The sequence below is a fragment of the Phyllobates terribilis genome, unplaced genomic scaffold (assembly GCF_046119375.1).
Source record: "Phyllobates terribilis strain yellow unplaced genomic scaffold, ASM4611937v1 Scaffold_1__5_contigs__length_1240528914, whole genome shotgun sequence".
Taxonomy (NCBI): domain Eukaryota; kingdom Metazoa; phylum Chordata; class Amphibia; order Anura; family Dendrobatidae; genus Phyllobates; species Phyllobates terribilis.
In genome coordinates, this window is record NW_027362761.1 from 1,074,828,345 (window position 1) to 1,074,849,143 (window position 20,799).

Sequence of the window (20,799 nt, forward strand, 5' to 3'; positions counted from 1 at the left end):
ATTCTGCTGCTGGGTAGGAGTTAGTCCCCACAGCCTCGGACTCCGGGTCCGGTAAGAAATCTTCTCAGTCAGGGCGAGCTCTGCAGCTGCCAGCCCCTGACTCCTTGTAACACTGCTCCCACAGAGCTCCTGATGTTCTGTTCCTATATTTGCTTCTTTTCTCTGTCTCTACTTCTCTACTCCCTAACCCTGCCTCAGCCCTAGGTTTATATAGGGGAAGTTCTTCCCCTCCCAGGACTGGGCAGGAGGTGTGGCATGCATAGGATCCCTGACCAAGAGACCTCCCACCTGCTCTCAGACGTAATATCTCTATCACTGTGGCAATCAGACCCCTGGGGTGTCACATGTCCAGTTCAACATGAAAAATTTGGTAAAAGGTCATTTAAAGAGTTTTCAGAAAACCATAAATTCATCTCAGTTTCTGTACGTAAACCATCATGTGTGCCAATCTTTTTTTAAATTCAGATTTGCAGCTGTCTCCCACTTAATGAATCCCTCTCTCCCCAGGGCTCTTTCTTTCTCCATTTCCACTGGATCCTTTCTCCAGTAGTTCTAATGCTGACTTTTAAGCATGCACAAATACACCCTGTCTAATAAAACATTTTCCAGACACTCTAAAGTTATCCTCATTGATCAGACAGCCATGCAGTAACACAGCTCAGCTATGCGATGCTCTGTTGAGCTATGCCTGCACAAGGGACCATGATCATGTTTTAGAGATCTCAATAATACCAGTTGCAGATGCAAATAATGATACTAGTTAATGAAAAACAGTATTTCTGGTATGTGTGGTGACCGTTTCCACACGTACTGGAGACACTGACACACGCAGAACCATCCAAATCTATGGGTCTGTGCACGTCATTGTGTTTCCACGGACCGCGTGTCCATGTTCTCCACACGTAGACATGTCAGTTTTTTACCTGCTGTACGGTCCGCAAAATGTCTCATGCTGAACACATGGATGACATCCCTATGTCATGAGTGTGACACGTACTGGCGCCTGGGAATCAGTGCACAGTTAGCGGTGTTTCTAAGTGCCGGGTGCTGAACATTGCCCTCATCATTGTCCCTTGCTTGCACTGTGATCAGCACGAGCAAGGGACAATGTTGGGAGAAGTAGCCTGCTCCTCCAGTGTTCATGTGTAAAAATAAGAATAAAATAATAAAATCCTTATACTCACCTGTCCGGAGATGTTCCCTGTTGTAATCCATGCGACCGATCAGCAGAGGAACCGGGGAGAAAGAGTCACTCCAGCGAGCGGGCCCCGTCGCTGCGCTGACCTCAGGAGCGGTGTCCTGTCACTCAGTGAGCAGCTCATTCTCCCCGGCTCCTCGGCATCAGTGGTCACAGGATTACAGTGGTGGACATCTCCGGACAGGTGAGTATAAGGACTTTATTATTTTATTCTTATTTTTACACATGGACACTGCGGAAGCAGAATACTACCCCAACATTGTCCCTTGCTCGTGCTGATCACAGCGCGAGCAAGGGACCATGATGAGGGCAGCATTCAGCACCCGGTTCATGACGGAGCACACAGCTGCCACCCGTGTGCCACACACGGACTCACAGACAGAGATATCTCCGGTACGGGTTTTTCCGGTACCGGAAAAATCAGGACAAGTGAAACTGGCCTAACTTAAATAATGAAACAGTCCCAAGATGATTTCACTGCATCCTCGTTGTTCTAACAGCTGTGCTTGAGCACAGATCACCTACGCTATGCTTAGATCTGCTCTGCATGCAGGAGAGATCATGATTATTCTCTGAATCTTCAGTGAAATGTGAACTTTGGCAATAGTAATGAATATTGGTCAAATAATGGGTCACAGTCACTACAATCAAAATTATCAATGCTCACCTCATCTAGATAGACAGCATTTTCCCATGTTTCAGCCTCCCTTCCTTTTTACTAGATGAGATTGGAACATCCAAGGGCACATTGTAAACAAAAATTATTTGATATGGATATATACAGTATTTCTTAATAAAAGGACCTTTAAGAAATCTTTATAAAAGTATGTTTCTTCTATTCGTGATCAACTAGTATAATAGCTAATCCACTACACTACTTCTCTTTGCCTTCTTTTCACTTCTTTCTCTCTTCCCCTCTTTCTTGTGTATCTATTTTTTTATTGTTTTTTTTTTTGCTGTCTCTCTTATTTACTTTTATCCCTTATTATTTCTTTCACATTTTCTTTCTCTTTTTCTTGTCTTTCACTTCTTTCTCTACATTTTGTGATCCATCTAATTTTATCATGATGCACAGAGAAGAGCAGAAGATGGGGCTTGCAGCATTAAGAAGAAGCAGTGTGCTGTTAGGAAATGTATTTTTTGTATATAAGAATAGGACCGCCCCATTAATATCTGTGAATCTGGCTGCACGGAGAAAATGAAAGCAAAAGCAAATGAAAACAGACAGAAAGGAAAAATTATAAAACGTTATATAGGGCTTGTACTGCATATAAATAATTGTCATTCAGACACTGTGCTTTGTAAAAAAAAAAAATATATATATATATATGGATAGTGTATGCGGCTCTGCTGCTCTAAGTATATATCTTGCTGGATATTGGAATCTGAAGGGGTAAGAACTTACAGTGATAGTATCATGAGGAGGAGAGCCGACGGAATATACTAATTACACATACTAATCTGTGAATGGAAACTTTAATGACAAACTCAGAAATGCCTGGTTCTGAAATCCATCCAGGAGGAGATAGGATGTGTTGTTTAAAGGGAATCGCCAAAAAGTAGTTACCTGTGTAAACATCCCTTTTTTATGCCAAACCTCTCCCATCCATCCACTGAGGAAATCTTTTGGAATCATTGCTTTTTTTGAAGTTCTGTGCAAACTTCACACAGAAAATTTTACAACTTTTTCTGGAGCCTAGGAGGTCTCCCCTTTTTTGAGAGCCTCCAGAGATTCTGGCAGAGTCAACCAGTATTAACAAACTTGAGCCATGGAATATGCCAAGTCTGACCCTTGGGCCGCGACCCCACTATCAGTATTTGGTCAGTATTTTTTCTCAGGAGTGGGAGACAAAACCAGGTGAGGAACAATCAGAGAAAAGATATAATAGAAACAAGTCACCAATTCTGTATTTATCATCCACTCCTGGTTTTGGCTCCCACTCCTGAGAAAAAATACTGACTGAAAAAATACTGATCAAATACTGACAGTGGGGCCATGGCCTTACTTTGTAGTCTCAAGCAGGGTTGGACTGGCCCACCAAACAACTGGAGAATTCTTAGGTAGGCCCTGGCTTCTCCTTCAGGAGAGTTTATAGAGCAAACCTTGCAGCTGCTATGGGGCTCTTGAGTGGAGGAGAACCTAGTTCCAACATCTGGATTTCAACAGTATCTGAACAATCATGTGGTAACAGATCAAATCAGGAAGCAGATCCGAATGCTAACATTGTGTATTTTATGGCTATACCACTCCGAAAAACCACTTTAATGATAATGCATTGCTTTTGTATACATGAAAGGTGGGCCCTCAGAATCAAGTCCTCTGGTGGACATAATGTTCTTCAGTCTGACACTGGTCTCAAGCGTATTGGACATTTGGAAGGTTTGCATGAAAAAACGCTCAGCTTTATCCTTTAGTGACCAAGCCCCATTTTTAAATTTGGACTGAAACATCTTTCTCATTCTGGATTGCAGTTATAGAATAAAATTTCTGTTTCTTCATTATACCTGAGTGCCAAGTTTCATAGCCACCATTTTTGAATTCTGACACGTAACACTTTATATGGTAGTAATTTTAGGACACTTCTTCATATCTCAGTGATTCGGAGATGGCTTTTTCACTACAGATTGTACTTTGTTAGTGGTAAATTTGGATTGATAAGGTTTTGCTTTTATTTATGAAAATATCTGAAATTTAATGAAAGTTTTTGGAATTTTAAGCGTTTTTAAAACTTTCCATTTTTGATACCCTTAATCGAGATAGTCATACTACACAAGAAAATTAATATATAGTATTTAACATACAGTATGTTTCCTTAATATTGGCATTATTTTTTCAAACACTTTATTTTGTGAGGAAGTTAGGATGTTTAAAAGTTTAGCAGCAATTTTTTATTTTTTCAAGAAAATTTTCAAAATCTGTTTGTTTTTAGTGACCTAGTCATTTTTTAAATGACTGAGTTTTTTTCAAATATATAGGCCCCTCAAAGGCATTCAAAACTTCAGTCTGGAATTTTTAAAAAACCTTCAGGAGCTTTACAGGAATTAAGTGGAATGAATGTATTGAAAAATTATATTTTTCCACTTAAATGTTACTTTAGCCCCAAATTTTTCATTTTCACTAGGGGTAAAAGAAAATGGTTCCCACAATTTGTTATGCAATTTCTCAGAAACTACTATTTGGGCACACAATAGTGCTCAGAAAGAAGGAGCTTTTTATTTACTCTTGGAGCTCAGATTTTGCTGGAATAGTTTCTTGGTGCCATTTGTAGAGCCCCTGAAAGAACAGCAGAAACTGCTTACAAATTACCCTAATTAGGAAATCATACCTTCAGGGAAGTAATCTATAGGTGGAGTGACTATTTCGACTGTACAGGTATTTTTTAGAAATAAGCAAATAGTTGATTTTGCAGAGTGAAAATTGCAATTGTCATTTTGGTGCCCAATACAATGTGCCCAGCTTGTTCTTCCTGAAACCCCCTATTTTCATTAACACAACAGACCTGAGTTGGGTCTTGTTTTTATTGGGACCATTTTGGAGTACATAACATGTTCTCATTGATTTTAAGACTATATTCACATTTATCCTGTACTCTATGCTCAACACTTACTTTGGAGTTTCCTTCTAAATTCCTCAAAAAATCGTATTCAGACAGCACCACCGCAGGAACTATTCCCTATAATGAGGCAGATGGAGTCACTTTGGTTGGACTTTGTGTGGTCTCTGTTCCAGTGGTGTCCTGTCTTTTTAGGCAAACACATAACTCTGGTCGAAAATGCTTTTGTATTTGTCTAAAAAGACGGAATACAGTAAGAACAGAGGCAAGAAAATCCAAAGTGCCTCCACCTGCCACTTTATAGTGAATGGTTCTATCAGGGATTTTGTTTGAATCACATTTTTCGAAGATATTTTTGAACAGCAGAATGGACAAATAAACCGCAGATCACAATTTTTTTGAAAGCTGTTTCCCTTATGCCTCTTTCACACATCAGTGTTTCCAGTATGTGTTGTGACAGTTTCCACATGTACTAGAGTCACTGACACATGGAGACCCATTCAAATGTCAGTTTTTTTTCTTGCAACATGGGCCAAAAAATGTCCCACACACTGACACACGGATGACATCCGCGTGTCATCAGTTTGACATGTACAGGTGCCTAGGAATAGAGGGGGGACAGTTAGCGCTGTTCCCAAGCGCTGGTTGCTGAATTCTGCCCTCATCATTGTCCCCTGCTTGCGCTGCAATAAGCGCTAGCAAGGGACAATGATGAGAGTAGTATTTTGCTCCCACTGTGTAATGGTGTAAAAATAAGAATAAAATAAAAAAACTTATACTCACCTGTCCCAAGTTCCCCCACTATAATCCATCTGACCGCTCACACCGAGGAGCTGGGGAGAATGACTCGCTCCAGTGAGGGGGCCCCTGACCAGCACTGAGCTCAGTGAGTGACTGGACACTGCTCGGTGAGCTCAGCAGAGGACAGAGGCCCTCTCGCTACAGCGCATCATTCTCCCCGGCTCCTCGGCGTGAGCGGTCAGATGGATTACAGCGGGGGACCCTTAGGACAGGTGAGTATAAGGATTTTTTTATTTTATTCTTATTTTTACAGCTTTTGGACACAGCAGGAGCAGAATACTACTCTCATCATTGTCCACTGCTGGCGCTGATCGTCCAATTTAATTGCAAGTGGGAGTGAGCCCTAATGGATAGGAGAAGTTTTGCAATTTATTTATTTTTCCATCAGTGAAAAACACTGATAAAACACTGATGGTAAAAACTGACACTCACCAAATACTGATGAAACTCTGATCCAGAACACAGATGAGCGGCACTCTGTGATTATACAAAAGTGAAAAATTACAGGTGTCTGAATGAGGTTTTAGGTATTATAATGAGAAAACAGTATTTTTGCTTTGTTTGTTCATCCTTTTTACAGTGTTCACCTTACAGGTTACATAATGGGACATTTTTTACAGCTCTAGTCGTTCCTATGCAGTGATACATATTATGTGTATATTTTTGTTTATTTTTCTTAAATGTTAAAACTATTTTTCCATGCTTTTTTTTTTTTTTAGGTTATTTTTTTTCATTTTAATTTTTTTAACTTTTCTTTTCTTAGTCTCAATATGGGACTAAGTTTTTACACATTCACCGCTGGTCTATACACAATGCAATACCTCTGGAGTGCTTCATTTTTATTTCTCAGCGCCGTAAAAAGATGGTTCTGAGGAATAAGATGGACATATAGAGAAAGCAAATTCATCAGCTCACCAATTCAAGGTATCAATAGCAGAATAGTAGCTTATTGGGTGCGGTACACACATACAAAGCCGTGGGTCGGTTCCCAAGTAATGGGTAAAGTAGGAGGTGAATAGCTCCATCATCAGCTAATAGAAAGTGTTAACATACCATATTTAATTAATGACTGTAAAAATTAATTCAACAATCATGAAGAGAAACACTTGTCCCATGCATTTCCAGCCCACACAGGGCCATTAATCATAGCTATAATTCTATACTATGACTAAGGACCTTGTATGGGCTTGAAAAGCGTAGACCGAGTGTTTTTTTTTTTTTTTTTTTTTTAAAGTAATAATTAATTAAATATGGTATTTTAACATTTTTTATTTGCGGATGTTGAGGAATAAAAACTTTTCATGTCCGCTGCAAAAAGCCATAATGGTGGTGATTTAAGGGTTAAAGAAAAAATGGAAAATGGCTAATCTACATGGGTTTTTTGGAGCATTGATTTGTTGGTAATGTGGTTAGGGTGTGTTCATATGCGGTAAATCTGCAAAAGAATACTTATGTTTAAATGTTGGTTTAACCCTTAAGTGTTATATGAAAATAGTGTGTGCAAATCTGTAAGAGATGATTCTGTTACTGTAGTAAGTTATGTACATGTAATGCACCTTTGTCATGTTACATACGAGTTAGAGCAAAACAACAATATCTGACATTTGCATACGAGTTAGAGCAAATCAACAATATCTGACATATCTGCTTGTGGAGCTGCAAGGTCAGAGCTCAGTTGTTCCATGCAAATCATGTTCTCTTAGGCTTGAAAATATCCAGATATTTACTAGATGCTGAAGATTTTCTTGTTTTCAGAAGTACTGTTACATTTTCCCACAATGTTAAAGGGAACCTGTGACCCAATTAATGCTGCCCAAATCATGGTCAGCAGGAATCAGATCTTAGCTGCACAATTTCAGCAAGATATATTTTTCCCTGAAACATTCCAATGTTTCACAAAAGATATAGTTAGAAGATCTGGAGATCATAGGAATCGACAAGATTAATCTGAAGCCGCCCCCGGCTGGCTTCTCTCACAGCAGATCCAGGTGATTGACAGGTCTCTCCTACAGCAAGAGACCTGTCAATCACCTAGAGAAGTACTGGGAAAATTTCTTCTAACCCTGTTATCTGAAACGCTGGAGCATGAAAGGTCCCTTTAAATAGGAAAGAAAAGTTAAAATTAAAAACGTAATCATTTTGTCAATATTAGCTGCAATCACTATAGTTTTCCTAAAACGATCTTTTAGGAACCTTTTCTGAAATACAGGCCTCCTAGACACTGCTAGAGATGCCAACTTTTACATATAATAATTTGCAGTAAAAAGAGAAATTTTTTTTTTTTTGCCACTAATATAAGTTTTCCTTGTTAGAACTTTCAGCAGAGAGAAATCAGTTCATGTCATATTACTGACAATTACATAACATTTTACTGACACTTAGATATCATATTACTGACACATACAGTACAGACCAAAAGTTTGGACACACCTTCTCATTTAAAGATTTTTCTGTATTTTCATGACTTGGAATATTGTACATTCACACTGACGGCATCAAAACTATGAATTAACACATGTGGAATTATATACTTAACAAAAAGTGTGAAACAACTGAAAATATGTCTTATATTCTAGGTTCTTCAAAGTAGCCACCTTTTGCTTTGATGACTGCTTTGCATACTCTTGGCATTCTCTTGATGAGCTTCAAGAGGTAGTCACCATAAATGGTTTTCACTTCACAGGTGTGCCCTGTCAGGTTTATTAAGTGGGATTTCTTGCCTTATAAATGGGGTTGGGACCATCAGTTGTGTTGTGCAGAAGTCTGGTGGATACACAGCTGATAGTCCTACTGAATAGACTGTTAGAATTTGTATTATGGCAAGAAAAAAGCAGCTAAGTAAAGAAAAACTAGTGGCCATCATTACTTTAAGAAATGAAGGTCAGTCAGTGCGAAAAATTGGGAAAACTTTGAAAGTGTCCCCAAGTGCAGTTGCAAAAACCATCAAGCGCTACAAAGAAACTGGCTCACATGAGGACAGCCCCAGGAAAGGAAGACCAAGAGTCACCTCTGCTTCTGAGGATAAGTTTATCCGACTCACCAGCCTCAGAAATCGCAGGTTAACAGCAGCTCAGATTAGAGACCAGGTCAATGCCACACAGAGTTCTAGCAGCAGACACGTCTCTTCAACAACTGTTAACAGGAGACTTTGTGTAGCAGGCCTTCATGGTAAAATAGCTGCTAGGAAACCACTGCTAAGGACAGGCAACAAGCAGAAGAGACTTGTTTGGGCTAAAGAACACAAGGAATGGACATTAGACCAGTGGAAATCTGTGCTTTGGTCTGATGAGTCCAAATTTGAGATCTTTGGTTCCAACCACCGTGTCTTTGTGCGACGCAGAAAAGGTGAACGGATGGACTCTACATGCCTGGTTCCCACCGTGAAGCATGGAGTAGGAGGTGTGATGGTGTGGGGGTGCTTTGCTGGTGACACTGTTGGGGATTTATTCAAAATTTGAAGGCATACTGAACCAGCATGGCTACCACAGCATCTTGCAGCGGCATGCTATTCCATCCGGTTTGCGTTTAGTTGGGCCATCATTTATTTTTCTACAGGACAATGACCCCAAACACACCTCCAGGCTGTGTAAGGACTATTTGACCAAGAAGGAGATTGATGGGGTGCTACGCCAGATGACCTGGCCTCCACTGTCACCAGACCTGAACCCAATCGAGATGGTTTGGGGTGAGCTGGACCGCAGAGTGAAGGCAAAAGGGCCAACAAGTGCTAAGCGTCTCTGGGAACTCCTTCAAGATTGTTGGAAGACCATTTCCGGTGACTACCTCTTGAAGCGCATCAAGAGAATGCCAAGAGTGTGCTAAGCAGTCATCAAAGCAAAAGGTGGCTACTTTGAAGAACCTAGAATATAAGACATATTTTCAGTTGTTTCACACTTTTTTGTTAAGTATATAATTCCACATGTGTTAATTTATAGTTTTGATGCCTTCAGTGTGAATGTACAATTTTCATAGTCATGAAAATACAGAAAAATCTTTAAATGAGAAGGTGTGTCCAAACTTTTGGTCTGTACTGTACATATATTACTGACACTTACATATCACATTACTGACACTTAGATATCATATTACTTCCACATATCATATTACTGACACATACATATCATATTACTGACACATACATATCATATTACTGACTATTCCTCGGTGTTGTAGGCACTCCCCTAAACTGCAAGTCAAATGTAGAGTGAGAACCTCCAACATTGTCTATAGCACAGCATCTGGAGCTGTGAGGCACCCATACGTTTCTGAAGAGTCAGCTTTTAGAGAAGTGATAAGTTGCCCCCTTTATTTGTAATCCCTGGTTCATAACTCGTTTTCTTCTTATTTTAACATTACTCAGAGTTTAGGAGACAAACAGGGCTGTATTTACAGCTCTCGGTGCCATTGGTGCTAAGCCTGAATATAAGTTTCTTAGGATCAGAATATTGATGACTTGTACCCAGGATAGACCATCAGTAATAAATTGATGGGGATCCGACTGTCAGCATTGTATGCAGATAAGCTGTGTGAAGGGTCCATAGCGTTTGCGCAAACGCTGCAGCTTCAATATTTACATGGTGCTCTCTACCTGCATGTCATCTACTTTGTAGCAGCATTGAAGGGTACTGCAGAGATATCTTATTGAAGTGAATGGTACAACACTTCAATCCCCTTCACCACATGTAGTAAGTAGACAATGTGCATGTAAACCCAAAAAACTCCTTTAAATGACCATATACAGATCACACTGCTTTGGTCTGTTTTATAGCAGACAAGTAAGCCTATGTGCCTACAATCAGGAATAGCCACATTTTGGACGCAGCGTATTTTCGCTGTGTCCAAAACGCTACTCTCTAATTACAGCACTTGTGTTTAGATAATATGCGGATTTACCGCATGTATTGACATTCGTTAAATAAAAGCACAGTGGGCATTGGATTTCTATAAATCCCATTCACTGTGCTTGCAATGTAGACACAGCAATAATACGCTGAACCCAAAACGCTGCTATTCCTGATCATGGGCATGCAGCCTAAAAGGTAAATTAAGCAATATTTATAATTTTGCCATAGCGTTCCTCCACACAAAGAAAGGCCCAGGTGTCCCATTGATCAGCCCGGTGCAACCTACTAGAAAAGGTTTGAGAAGCACTGGTGCAGAGGAGCAGTAGACTAAGCGCCCGATTCATCAAAGCTTTCACACCAGAATTCTGTAAAAGCTTTTAATGGGAACCTGTCATGTAAACTAACCCTAGTTACCAGCAGATATGGAGTTAATCTGGAGATTAATAGCGTTCTGACACTGTATGTGCGGTGCCGTCACTGAAAGCCCTGCTACAGGGAGGATATGAACTTTATTCCCCCTGCAAGCATTCGGGTTCCAGTCGAGAAGTGATGCCAGCACTATTTCCGTCACCGCTCAGTATATAGAGAGCGGCGGCTGTAAACTCCCCTGGCACTCACTGACAGCCGGCCCTAATGCTGTGCTGCTGTCAGTCAGTTTTTTCAGGGGCGTGGCTTCAGCTGCCACGCTCTATACACAGAGCATTGACTGAAACCATGCTGTTGCCACCCTTAAGACTGGAAGCTGAATGGGGGAATAAAGTTAATTTCCTCCTGGCAGCGGGTGTCTCAGTGCCGGCGCCGCATGGTGTCAGAACGCTATTAATTTACAGATTAACCCCATATTTTCAGGTTAATAATGGGACCTTAAATTTATGTTATAGAAAGAAGTGTCTAAACACTATGTAAAACTTTAAAGGGGTTCGGGATCAGCAGCGGTCCGGACTTCCTCTTCATGTTCTATTTGTCCAAAGAAGGAGACAGTAACACCAGCGCTGATTGGACGCCGGGCTCACGTGTCATTCCATTCATCACACCCCCAGGACCGCGAGTGCTAACACTGCTGGAACGGCGCCAGCACAATAGGTGAGTATACGTTTTTTTTTAATTTTATTGAGGCCAAACATTTAGTTCAAGAAGGGGTTGTCCTAGTAGTGGACAACCCATTTAACTAGTAGTCTCCTCATGCCATAGCTAAATTTCAGATTAAGATTAAGTTTATGCTTGTTGTTTTTTTTAATTATTATTAAACCCCTGAATGACCAAGCCATAGTTTTCAAATCTGTAATGTTTCAACATGTCCCAGTGATTCTGAAACAGTTTTTTTAATGTAACATTTTTCAAAATTATCTTTTTGTACCACTAAAATGTTGTGAACATATGATCAGTCCCAGGACCTTGGAGTGTCGATGGGATTGAAGGAGACCCCTCCTTCTTTTAATCAGCTAGATACCTTTGTTGCTATTGGCAGCAAAATCTTGGGGGGGGGGGGGGTTAAATGTCCAGGATCAGTGCCAACATCAATCATGGCTGATGCAGAAGCATGTCCGCTTTAGTATACGGCTGATAAAAGCTTAATTTCCATCCGTCAGGCGATGATATTCTCTTTTTTTCTTAGATCAGTAAAAAGGCGTATTGGCAATCATTAAGGGGGTCTTGTGGTGGTAAAACATAAGCGGCTTTGCAGTATTGTGCCAAATATGCTGAGATTTTATAAAACCACAGAGCTCCAATTACAAAAGCTTTGCAAAAAAAGAGCAGATGTTTACATACCATAATTTTATCAAGAATATTTGACATATTTAGCCCCAAACAGTAGAATTTTTTTATTTTATTTAGCTATAGGTGTAAATTTTTTTGTTTTTGTTTTGTAGGGTAGGGCAAATTCTAACTTTTGGCTAATTTTTTTGCCATTTTTGGGGTACATATATATTGTGTGCTGCTGGCTGTGTTTAGTTCAGTAAACTGATTCAGATCAGTGAATTTAATTTATTAAACGGCTGGGATCTGAGATTTCTCTTATTTTAGATGTCAATCTTCACTATATTTGTGCAGTATGTTTGGCGCAGGATCAACTGCTGTCACCTCATAGTGACTGGTGACATCAGTCTATGGTGTTTGTATGCCTTTTTATGCCTATTTGGTCAGGGGTTGTCCTGGGGAGTCAACCCCTGTTGAGGCTGCGTGCCCACGTAGCGTTTTTCAAGCGTATATGCTGCGGAATTTCCGCAGCGTAAACGCTTGTGAAACGCTAGGTAATCCGCACCCCATGGTCCCCAAGGGGATTCCGCAATTTCTATGCACATGCTGCGGATTTTTCTGCAGCGTTTATGCTGCGCCCAAAAATCCGCAGCATGTCCATTAATTTTGCGTTTCCGCAAGCGGAATTGCCTTGTGCAATGCATTAAAAAACGCAAGGCAATTCCGCATGTGGAAAACGTGCGATAAACGCACGAAAAACGCGCAATAAACGCGTGGTGAATTCAGCATGCGTTTTTCCAGGAAAGGACTTGCAGAAATGAAGCAGAAATTTTCTGCTTCATTTCTGCAACGTGGGCACATAGCCTTATAAATGTTGCAGACATCACTTATTTATTTTTAAAGCACCATTAATTTTAAGTTGGTGTACATGCTGAACATGGAAGATTTACAGATGAAACATTTAATATAAATCTGTTTAATTTATAAAACCACTTGTCTAAAAACTGCATTAGAAAACCAGGAAATTAGCAATAAATACACATTTGGTTTTAATGCATTTTGAAAATGTGATGAAAAAAGTCTCTTGTTATGTACACTTTGACATTGTTTTCCCTTTCCCCTCCCAGGTACAGGCCACCCCTAATACATAGACTTTTTTAATTGGATTTGTATTCTTTGGTTGACCAGAATAACAATCAGATATATTATTCCACACAGTAAAAAAAACCTCTAAAACTTTTTTGTCTATTTTTAACTTGGACCTAGTACTTTTTTTTATTTACAAGAAAAATCGCTGACATGTTAGGCCACGCCCGTTTCTCTAATAAGACACACCCCCTTTTCAGCCACACCCTCTTTTTTAGCCGGACAAGTCATAAAAACGTCTATAACACATCATGAATATGGTGAAATCATGAAAGATAATTTTTGTGGGAGTAAATTAAGGCAGAATTCTGGTGCACTTAGGTGATGAATATGCCCCATTGTGATCATATTGTTTTTTTCTGCCAAGAGCAGAGTTTTGCCGGGAACGTGAAACGTCTGATGCTTTTAGGATTCAAAAAGTTTTTCTTATTAATACATTAAAAATAGTTAATCTTAAAATAAAAGCATGACACGAGTATGAACATGTACCGAATGAATACAATATTACAAAGTCCAGAAATTGTTCCTGCAACGTCTGCAACAAATTCACTTGGTTTCTCAGTGGTAGAGAAGTGAGAATGTTCATTCTGTAATGTAGATAACGGCTGTGGAAAAGGAAACCCTTAGGCTATGTTTACACATTGCGTTTTTTTCAGCGTTTTTTTGATCCTTTTTTTATGCAAACTTTCAGCTGCGTTTTACAGTACCAGCAAAGTCTATGAGATTCCAGAAATCTCATGCGCACACATCATGGTTTTTGTTTGATCAGTATTTTGTGCTTTTCATGTTTTTTTTGCATAATAGAGCATGTCACTTCTTTCAGTGTTTTTTCAGCGTTTTTCACCCATTAGAAGTAATGGGTAGTGAAAAAACGCTGAAAATTGCACCAAAAACGCAGGTGTCAAGTTTTTCACCGTTTTTTGTGCCAAAACCTGATGAAATAGAATGCGATTTTTTTTTTCACAGGCCCTTAGACTTGTATTACCGATTTCAATCTGACACTTGGATCAAAATCGGACATGTCTCCGCTGTTTTTACCAAACGTCTGTTTACTACTATAGGTACGAGTGCTACCCGTGAAAAACAGATAGCACTCCTCTGCAAAAATGGACTTGTGAATGAGCCCTAAGGCTGGAAAAAAATGGAGCTTTTCAAAGCACCTAGCCACCAGTGAACAGATGAAACATTGATTGGATCTATGTATCATCTTTTTTTTCATCCTCAAATTGGACCAAACTTGCACATCTCCATTTCTCTGACTGGACATGTTGAAATTCAACAGCATGATTCTTCTCCCCCCCCCACAGTTGCCACCTCAATATATTTCATACTGTTTATGTAACCATTTCTAAAACACAGTGATATTAATATGCTTTGATTTACAAAATAATTTTTCTTTTTTTTCAGTTTACAGTCCTTAATATTCAATGGCAGGGAGACTAGTGAACAGGAAGCTGACATGAATTCAGAAGTAATTCTTGAAGAAACTCTCATTAAAAGATCACAGCAGAAGAAGAGGACATCTCCATTAAACTACAAGGAAAGGATTTTTGTGCTCACTAAGTCCAAGCTCACCTATTATGAAGGACGTTCTGAGGTAAGGGGATACTGATATATCAATTTTATTATAGAAAATTTAAAGGGGGTGTTCACTACTTGGACAACCGCTCCTCAATCACTATGTTCACCCTTTATAAAACAATAGCAGCTATACTCTGGTGTCGACACTGGCTTTCCAGGTAGAGCTGTGGAGTCGGAGTCTGTGTCTATTTTGGTGGAGTCGGAGTTGGTATAAAATGGACCGACTCCGACTCCTAAAATATATAATAAATTGGGTACAATAGTTCAGTGCAGTTTGTGGGAAATATTTTTTCATAAGAATTTGGGAAAGTTATAAATGTCTGTCCTATTCCTTATCTAAGGTCTAGACTTTTAGCTGAGATGAATCTGTGTTACAGTAAATTTATCACTTAAGCATGAGCCATGTATGAGGGAGTCGGAGTCATGGAGTCGGAGTCTGTGTCATGGAAATTGAGGAGTTGGAGTTGGAGGTTTGGCTTACCGACTCCACAGCCCATTCCCAGGGCTCGCATGACATTGGCTCAAGGGCTCATATGAGATAACAATCAGCAGCCGCCTCACTCTCCCCTACTTGGTCAAATCAGACATTTGGAGGAAGTCAGAGAGCATCTGCAGCTCTTACTTTCTCATCACACATCCCCCCCAACTCCCCATACTGTCACCTCATACAAATCCCCCCCCACCATGTTTCCCATACGTTCTCCTCACACATTCTCCCCCATTGCTCCCCATACTGTCACCTCACACAGATTCCCCCCATTTCCCATACTGTCACCTCACATGAATTCCCCCTATTTCCCATACTGTTTCCTCACACATTCTCCCCATTGCTCTCCATACTTTGTTTTATACTTCGCTCGTTCTCTATACTGTTTTCTCACATATTTTCCCTACGCAAATTTCTCCAAACACTCCCCTCCTCTACTGTCCCCTCACATACATTTTCTTTTTTTTTCTGCTCAATTGGAGCGCATTCTCTACCGTTCATTCACCATGCCTATGCGGCACTGGAGAGTGATGTCAAGTAGTATGCTCAGATGACCTAATCACGCTGATAATGTCTCCCTGACCCAGAAGTGCCGACAGTCAGGCTTCAATTGTACTCGCACCTAACAGACACAAGTATAATTGAATGCTGGTGTGCTACAACTTTTCTGAGCCGACTGTCATGTTGACAGCCGGCTCAGAGAATGGCGAAATCACTACGCTGAGGGGAGGTAAAATGCAGCCGCTGGGCAGACACCTTGGATGGCCATATCAGATGGTCCGATGGCGCCACCCTGCTGTTTGCAAATGCCCCTCCTAACCCCCTTAGATACGCTCCTGGGCAAAACGATGAGAACCTTTAGGATCAGGCGATAATTTGAATGTATTTTGGGCTCTACTGATTTTCACTTGATTTCTACAGGGATTGCTGCTATTCTGGTAGTTATAATATGCTGAGGTCAGACATACAAGATGATAAGGAAACGATTCAGAACTTGGAGACTAACCACAGCAGATGCACAAGTGCAAAAAGCCTTTAATCTTGGAAGTAAACAGAGTATATGATCTGTTCTATAGAAAGTCTTCTGTGAAGGAAATTGTTGTATGAAGAATGTAGGATTATTTCATTATACTTTGCTGACATTGCAACTACCAGTCTGTTAGATATCAAAGAAAACATAGGCTGTGGTTGGCCAAGCACAAATCCATTCTGTCCGTCAGTGTCTGTCGGTCACATGAGATTGGGGTTGTGTATAGTTACCCAAGTGAGCTACAAAAGGTACTGAGAATCCCTGAAAGTGCTTATATGTTGTCACAACATTTTACTGACCTCCCAGGACTAGAAATCAGGTGATTTACCTCGCACACTCCTGTAATTTGAAGAGCAATGTTAAAGGGGTTTTCGGGTTTCATTAAAATATGTTGCTAGGGCTGCTTTTGCATTAAAAAATTATTATTGCATCTTCCTTTCATGGCTGAGATGGGAACAATGGTTTCTAGGCCCCAGCCACCAGAGGAGGGATTATGAAAGCGCTACACTGCTTGTGGGACTCCCATAGGTTTGGGCAGAATGAATCAGACCCTGCCTTCCCAATTGCATCCAGATATCTTTTACTCTGAAACGACGGAGTAAATATAGTTTGAAGGTCCAGCTGGGAAAATAGAGAGAGACAAGACTAGTCCATCCCTGGCCCGGACGGCTTCTTCCTGCTCTGCTCCAGCTTATTGACCAGTGTGGGGGCGGCAGTGGACTAGTCACGTCTCTGACCATGGTTCCTGGCCGGATCTTCAATCCATCCATACTTGCTCTGAAACACCGGAGCATTTCTAAGAAATATATACTTGGCTACAATAGTGCAGTTAGGCTCTGATTCACACTGTCCGTGGTTTGGGTAGCATGAATCAGCTGACAGTTGTCCTTTAATAACCTGCTGTAAATACTGATAATGTGTTTATGGCCGCAAAATTAATCAAATTTGGTCCTATAGTCTGTTCTTTTACTACAAATATGAAAGCCCTTTAATAGGAAGGCACAGAAGACTTCATGGATCTTTTTTCCCTTTGCATTGGCCTAGTAATGTCTCGTGTTTTGGCCGGTTTGATTAATGACCTATTTTTGCAGTGTTCTTGTTCTTACTTTATTATGTTATTTTTGCAGAAGAGAAACAAGAAAGGATCAGTAGATATTACCAAAATAAAGTGTGTAGAAGTTGTAAAGAATGAAACAGACCAGGTTCCCTGCCAAAATAAATATGCATTTCAGGTATGTGGTCACTTATTATCTGTCTGTGTACCTGTTTCATCATATTACCAAAGTGCTCCCTATAGTTACATCTTGTGAAGGATTGTAATGCACACCCAGACATAAAATTAAAAATTAAATTGCTATTTTTCCCATCTTATCCAGGGGTGGAGATATCATTGGTGCAACTTGTGCAGCTGCACAGGGGCCCAAGAGCTAAGGGGGCCCATTTACACTTCCAAAACATGTGTAATTGTACATTATGATGATCTATTGGACCACAAAGGGCCTCTATATTGTTCTTGCCGAGAGGCCTCTTCTGTCTCTGTCCGCCAGTGATCTTATCAATATACCTCGAACGGCGCCCTGTACTCAGCACTAAACCGTGTACAGAGCCATGGTGCTCTGCTCCACACACTGTTACATCCAACCACTGCAGGAGGTGATAGCAGCTTATTGTTAACGGTAGAGGAAGCATTGGACCTCCTCCGATCTTATATTATCATAATCGTAAGTTATTAATGTAAAAGTAGTGGACAACCCCTTTAATTCTGCACCAAATTATAAATGGCTGGTTAGGTCATATTTATTTATTTTACTCACTTATATAGCGCCATTAATTCCACAGCGTTTTACAGACATTATCATCACTCCCCATTGGGGCTCACAATCTAGATTCCCTATCAGTATGTCTTTGGAGTGTGGGAGGAAAAAAGGAGAACCCAGAGGAAACCCACACAAACACAGGTACAACATACAAACTCATTGCAGATGTTGTCCTTGGTGGGATTTGAACCCAGGACCCCAGCACTGCAGTGCTAACCACTGAGCCACCTTGCTGTCATATCCGTAGCTTAGTTTTTTTAGCCTATCATGGTTATAATCATATGGTTCTAAATCCAATGAAAGTGCTCAGACTGATTGAAAAGAAAATTAAAGTGATATTCTCTCCCCCATTCCCCACACACACTAATGTCATCCACATGGTCCTCGATTAATCCTATTTTTTACATCTATCTCAACACTCCAGAAATGGCACCGCTTAGCCAGTCACTGTTGTGACCAATGATTAGCAGGCATTTTTGTCGTGTTGAGATGGGACCACGAAGTAGAGACCTTCAGGGACTGAGTAATCATTGGAAAGGGAGCTGGAGAGTATCAGTGAAGGTAAGTATCACTTCTTTTATTTATTAAAGTAGTTTGATCCTTGGAAAAGCTTTTTTGTTCTCTTTAACAAGATAAATGAATAACATAATTTTTTTGTTCAAATTATTTTTTTTTAACAGATGACTCCAATTTTTTTTATCTAAGCATGTAGTTAAAAGGCAAAAATTTGCCTGCAACCACCACTTAGGCTGTTTAGTAGCTTACTGCATACTTTTTTATGATCGGCTTCAATATATGAAAATTTATAATTGAATGCATAAAAATATATGATTTTAAGCTCCCTCTAGTAGTGGCTGCTACAAGTCAGAATTTATCTATTAAAGGGGTTGCCCAGTACTTTATATTGATGGCTTATCCTTTTGATAAGTCCTCAATATCAGATAGGTCGGGGTGTGACAACTGGCACCACCGCTGTTTAGCTGTTCTCGGTGCCGGCGCTGCTGGAAGTGATTAGTTGCAGAGCCGAATTATACAGCCCTGTCAACTGTATAGTGGCCGCAACAGGGTATAGATCCACCCATAGGCATGGATGTGGAGTAGTTGGCCGTGGCCACTATTGACAGATCTGTATAGTGGTGCTGCACCCCTACTGATCTGATATTGATGACTTTTCTTAAGGATAGACCATCAATATAAAGTACCGGACAACCCCTTTAAATTTTAGTCTGTGCAGGGAATATAAGCTGTAAATATGCAGAGATATAGAACAATTAAAAAGAGTAATCCACTTTTATTTTTGGACAAATTGAGATAAAAAAGAAACCTAAATAATGGTCAAGGGTGGACATTTAATTTCAGTGTTTCCACAATGATGCTGTACAGGTCATCATATATCATTCTAGTAAATCTGGAATTGTGGCCAGTGCTGACTTCCTGTAATAAGTCCTGAGTGTTGTGGTCTTCATGATCTTATTTCCTTCCTCCATTTCTTAGATTATCTATGATACGAACACTTTGTATGTATTCGCTCCTACTGCTTACAGCCGATCCCAATGGGTGAAAAGTCTGAAAAAAGGTGAACTTTACAGTGTTCTCTTTATTGATGATTTATAAAAATCATTAGTATTTGTTATTAGTCCTGGATTGTTTGTTGTGTTTAGTTAGACACATAGGCCCACGTTTATGAAGCAGTCACATTTTGGTGTATATTCTGCAGCTAAAATAACACATGATGATGAATGTAATTTTAGCAATACAATTTGCTCACAAAGTTGATCAAGTTTGTGTGGTCTCCAACGCACACGTAATTTTATGGGAGATTTAATATCAATGATTGGCAGAAATGGTGCAAATTTTGCAGTAAATATACACATGCCCAAAGCAAACAAATATTTTATTACCCCACTGAAAGGTAAGAGTCACTAAATGAGTGCCTTCATGATAAAATTTGGTGCAAATTGCTCCGGCTACATTATGTTCTTGCACTGGCTTAAAAATTCAAGACTTTGTAAATGTGGACTAAGGTGTATTGTAAAGAAAGATACTTAGGATTATTTTATACAATGGATATAGAAAGTCTACACACCCCTGTTAAAAAGACAGGTATTTGCCATGTGAAAAAAAAATCATGCCAAGAAGAATCACTTCAAAAGTGTTTCCACCTTTTAATGTCACCAATAGTGTTGAGCGATACTTTCCAATATCAGGAAATATCGTATCGGATTGGATCGGACCGATACCCAAGAAGTATCGGATATCGCCGATTCCGATACCGGAAACCAATGCAAGTCAATGGGACACAAATATCGGAATGAAAATAAACCCTTTCTTTCCTTGTAGGTTAATTCTACATAAAGTAAAACAACTAAGAATAATGTAGAATGTATTATGCGAAAAGCCGGCAATTCATCAGCGCATACACCGGTACCCGACAATTTATAACAGAAAGAATAGAGCTTCACACATAGATTAGATAGATAGAAACATGTCAGTCACATATATATGAAGTACAGTGACAGTGTTGCTTACTGTACTTGTCATTTAGTGTAAAGGATTTATTTAAAAATATAATAGTGTTTTCATGCACCGTCTTTTTAAAAAAGCCGGCCGGCAATTCAGCATCTGTACCCGACAATTTAGAAT

General features: G+C 39.9%; 1 protein-coding gene across 3 annotated transcripts in view; it reads left to right on the top strand.

Annotated features, from left to right (window-relative positions):
* The window catches only part of TEC (tec protein tyrosine kinase), a 219,320-nt gene that overhangs the window by 125,966 nt on the left and 72,555 nt on the right, over positions 1–20,799 (top strand). For all 3 annotated transcript variants that reach the window (XM_073645530.1, XM_073645528.1, XM_073645529.1), the window contains 3 exons: positions 14,649–14,838; positions 17,467–17,571; positions 19,651–19,732. In XM_073645530.1, coding sequence (XP_073501631.1) covers positions 14,701–14,838; positions 17,467–17,571; positions 19,651–19,732 — 325 coding nt within the window. In that variant the 5' untranslated portion in view covers positions 14,649–14,700. The remainder of the gene's footprint in view (positions 1–14,648; positions 14,839–17,466; positions 17,572–19,650; positions 19,733–20,799) is intronic.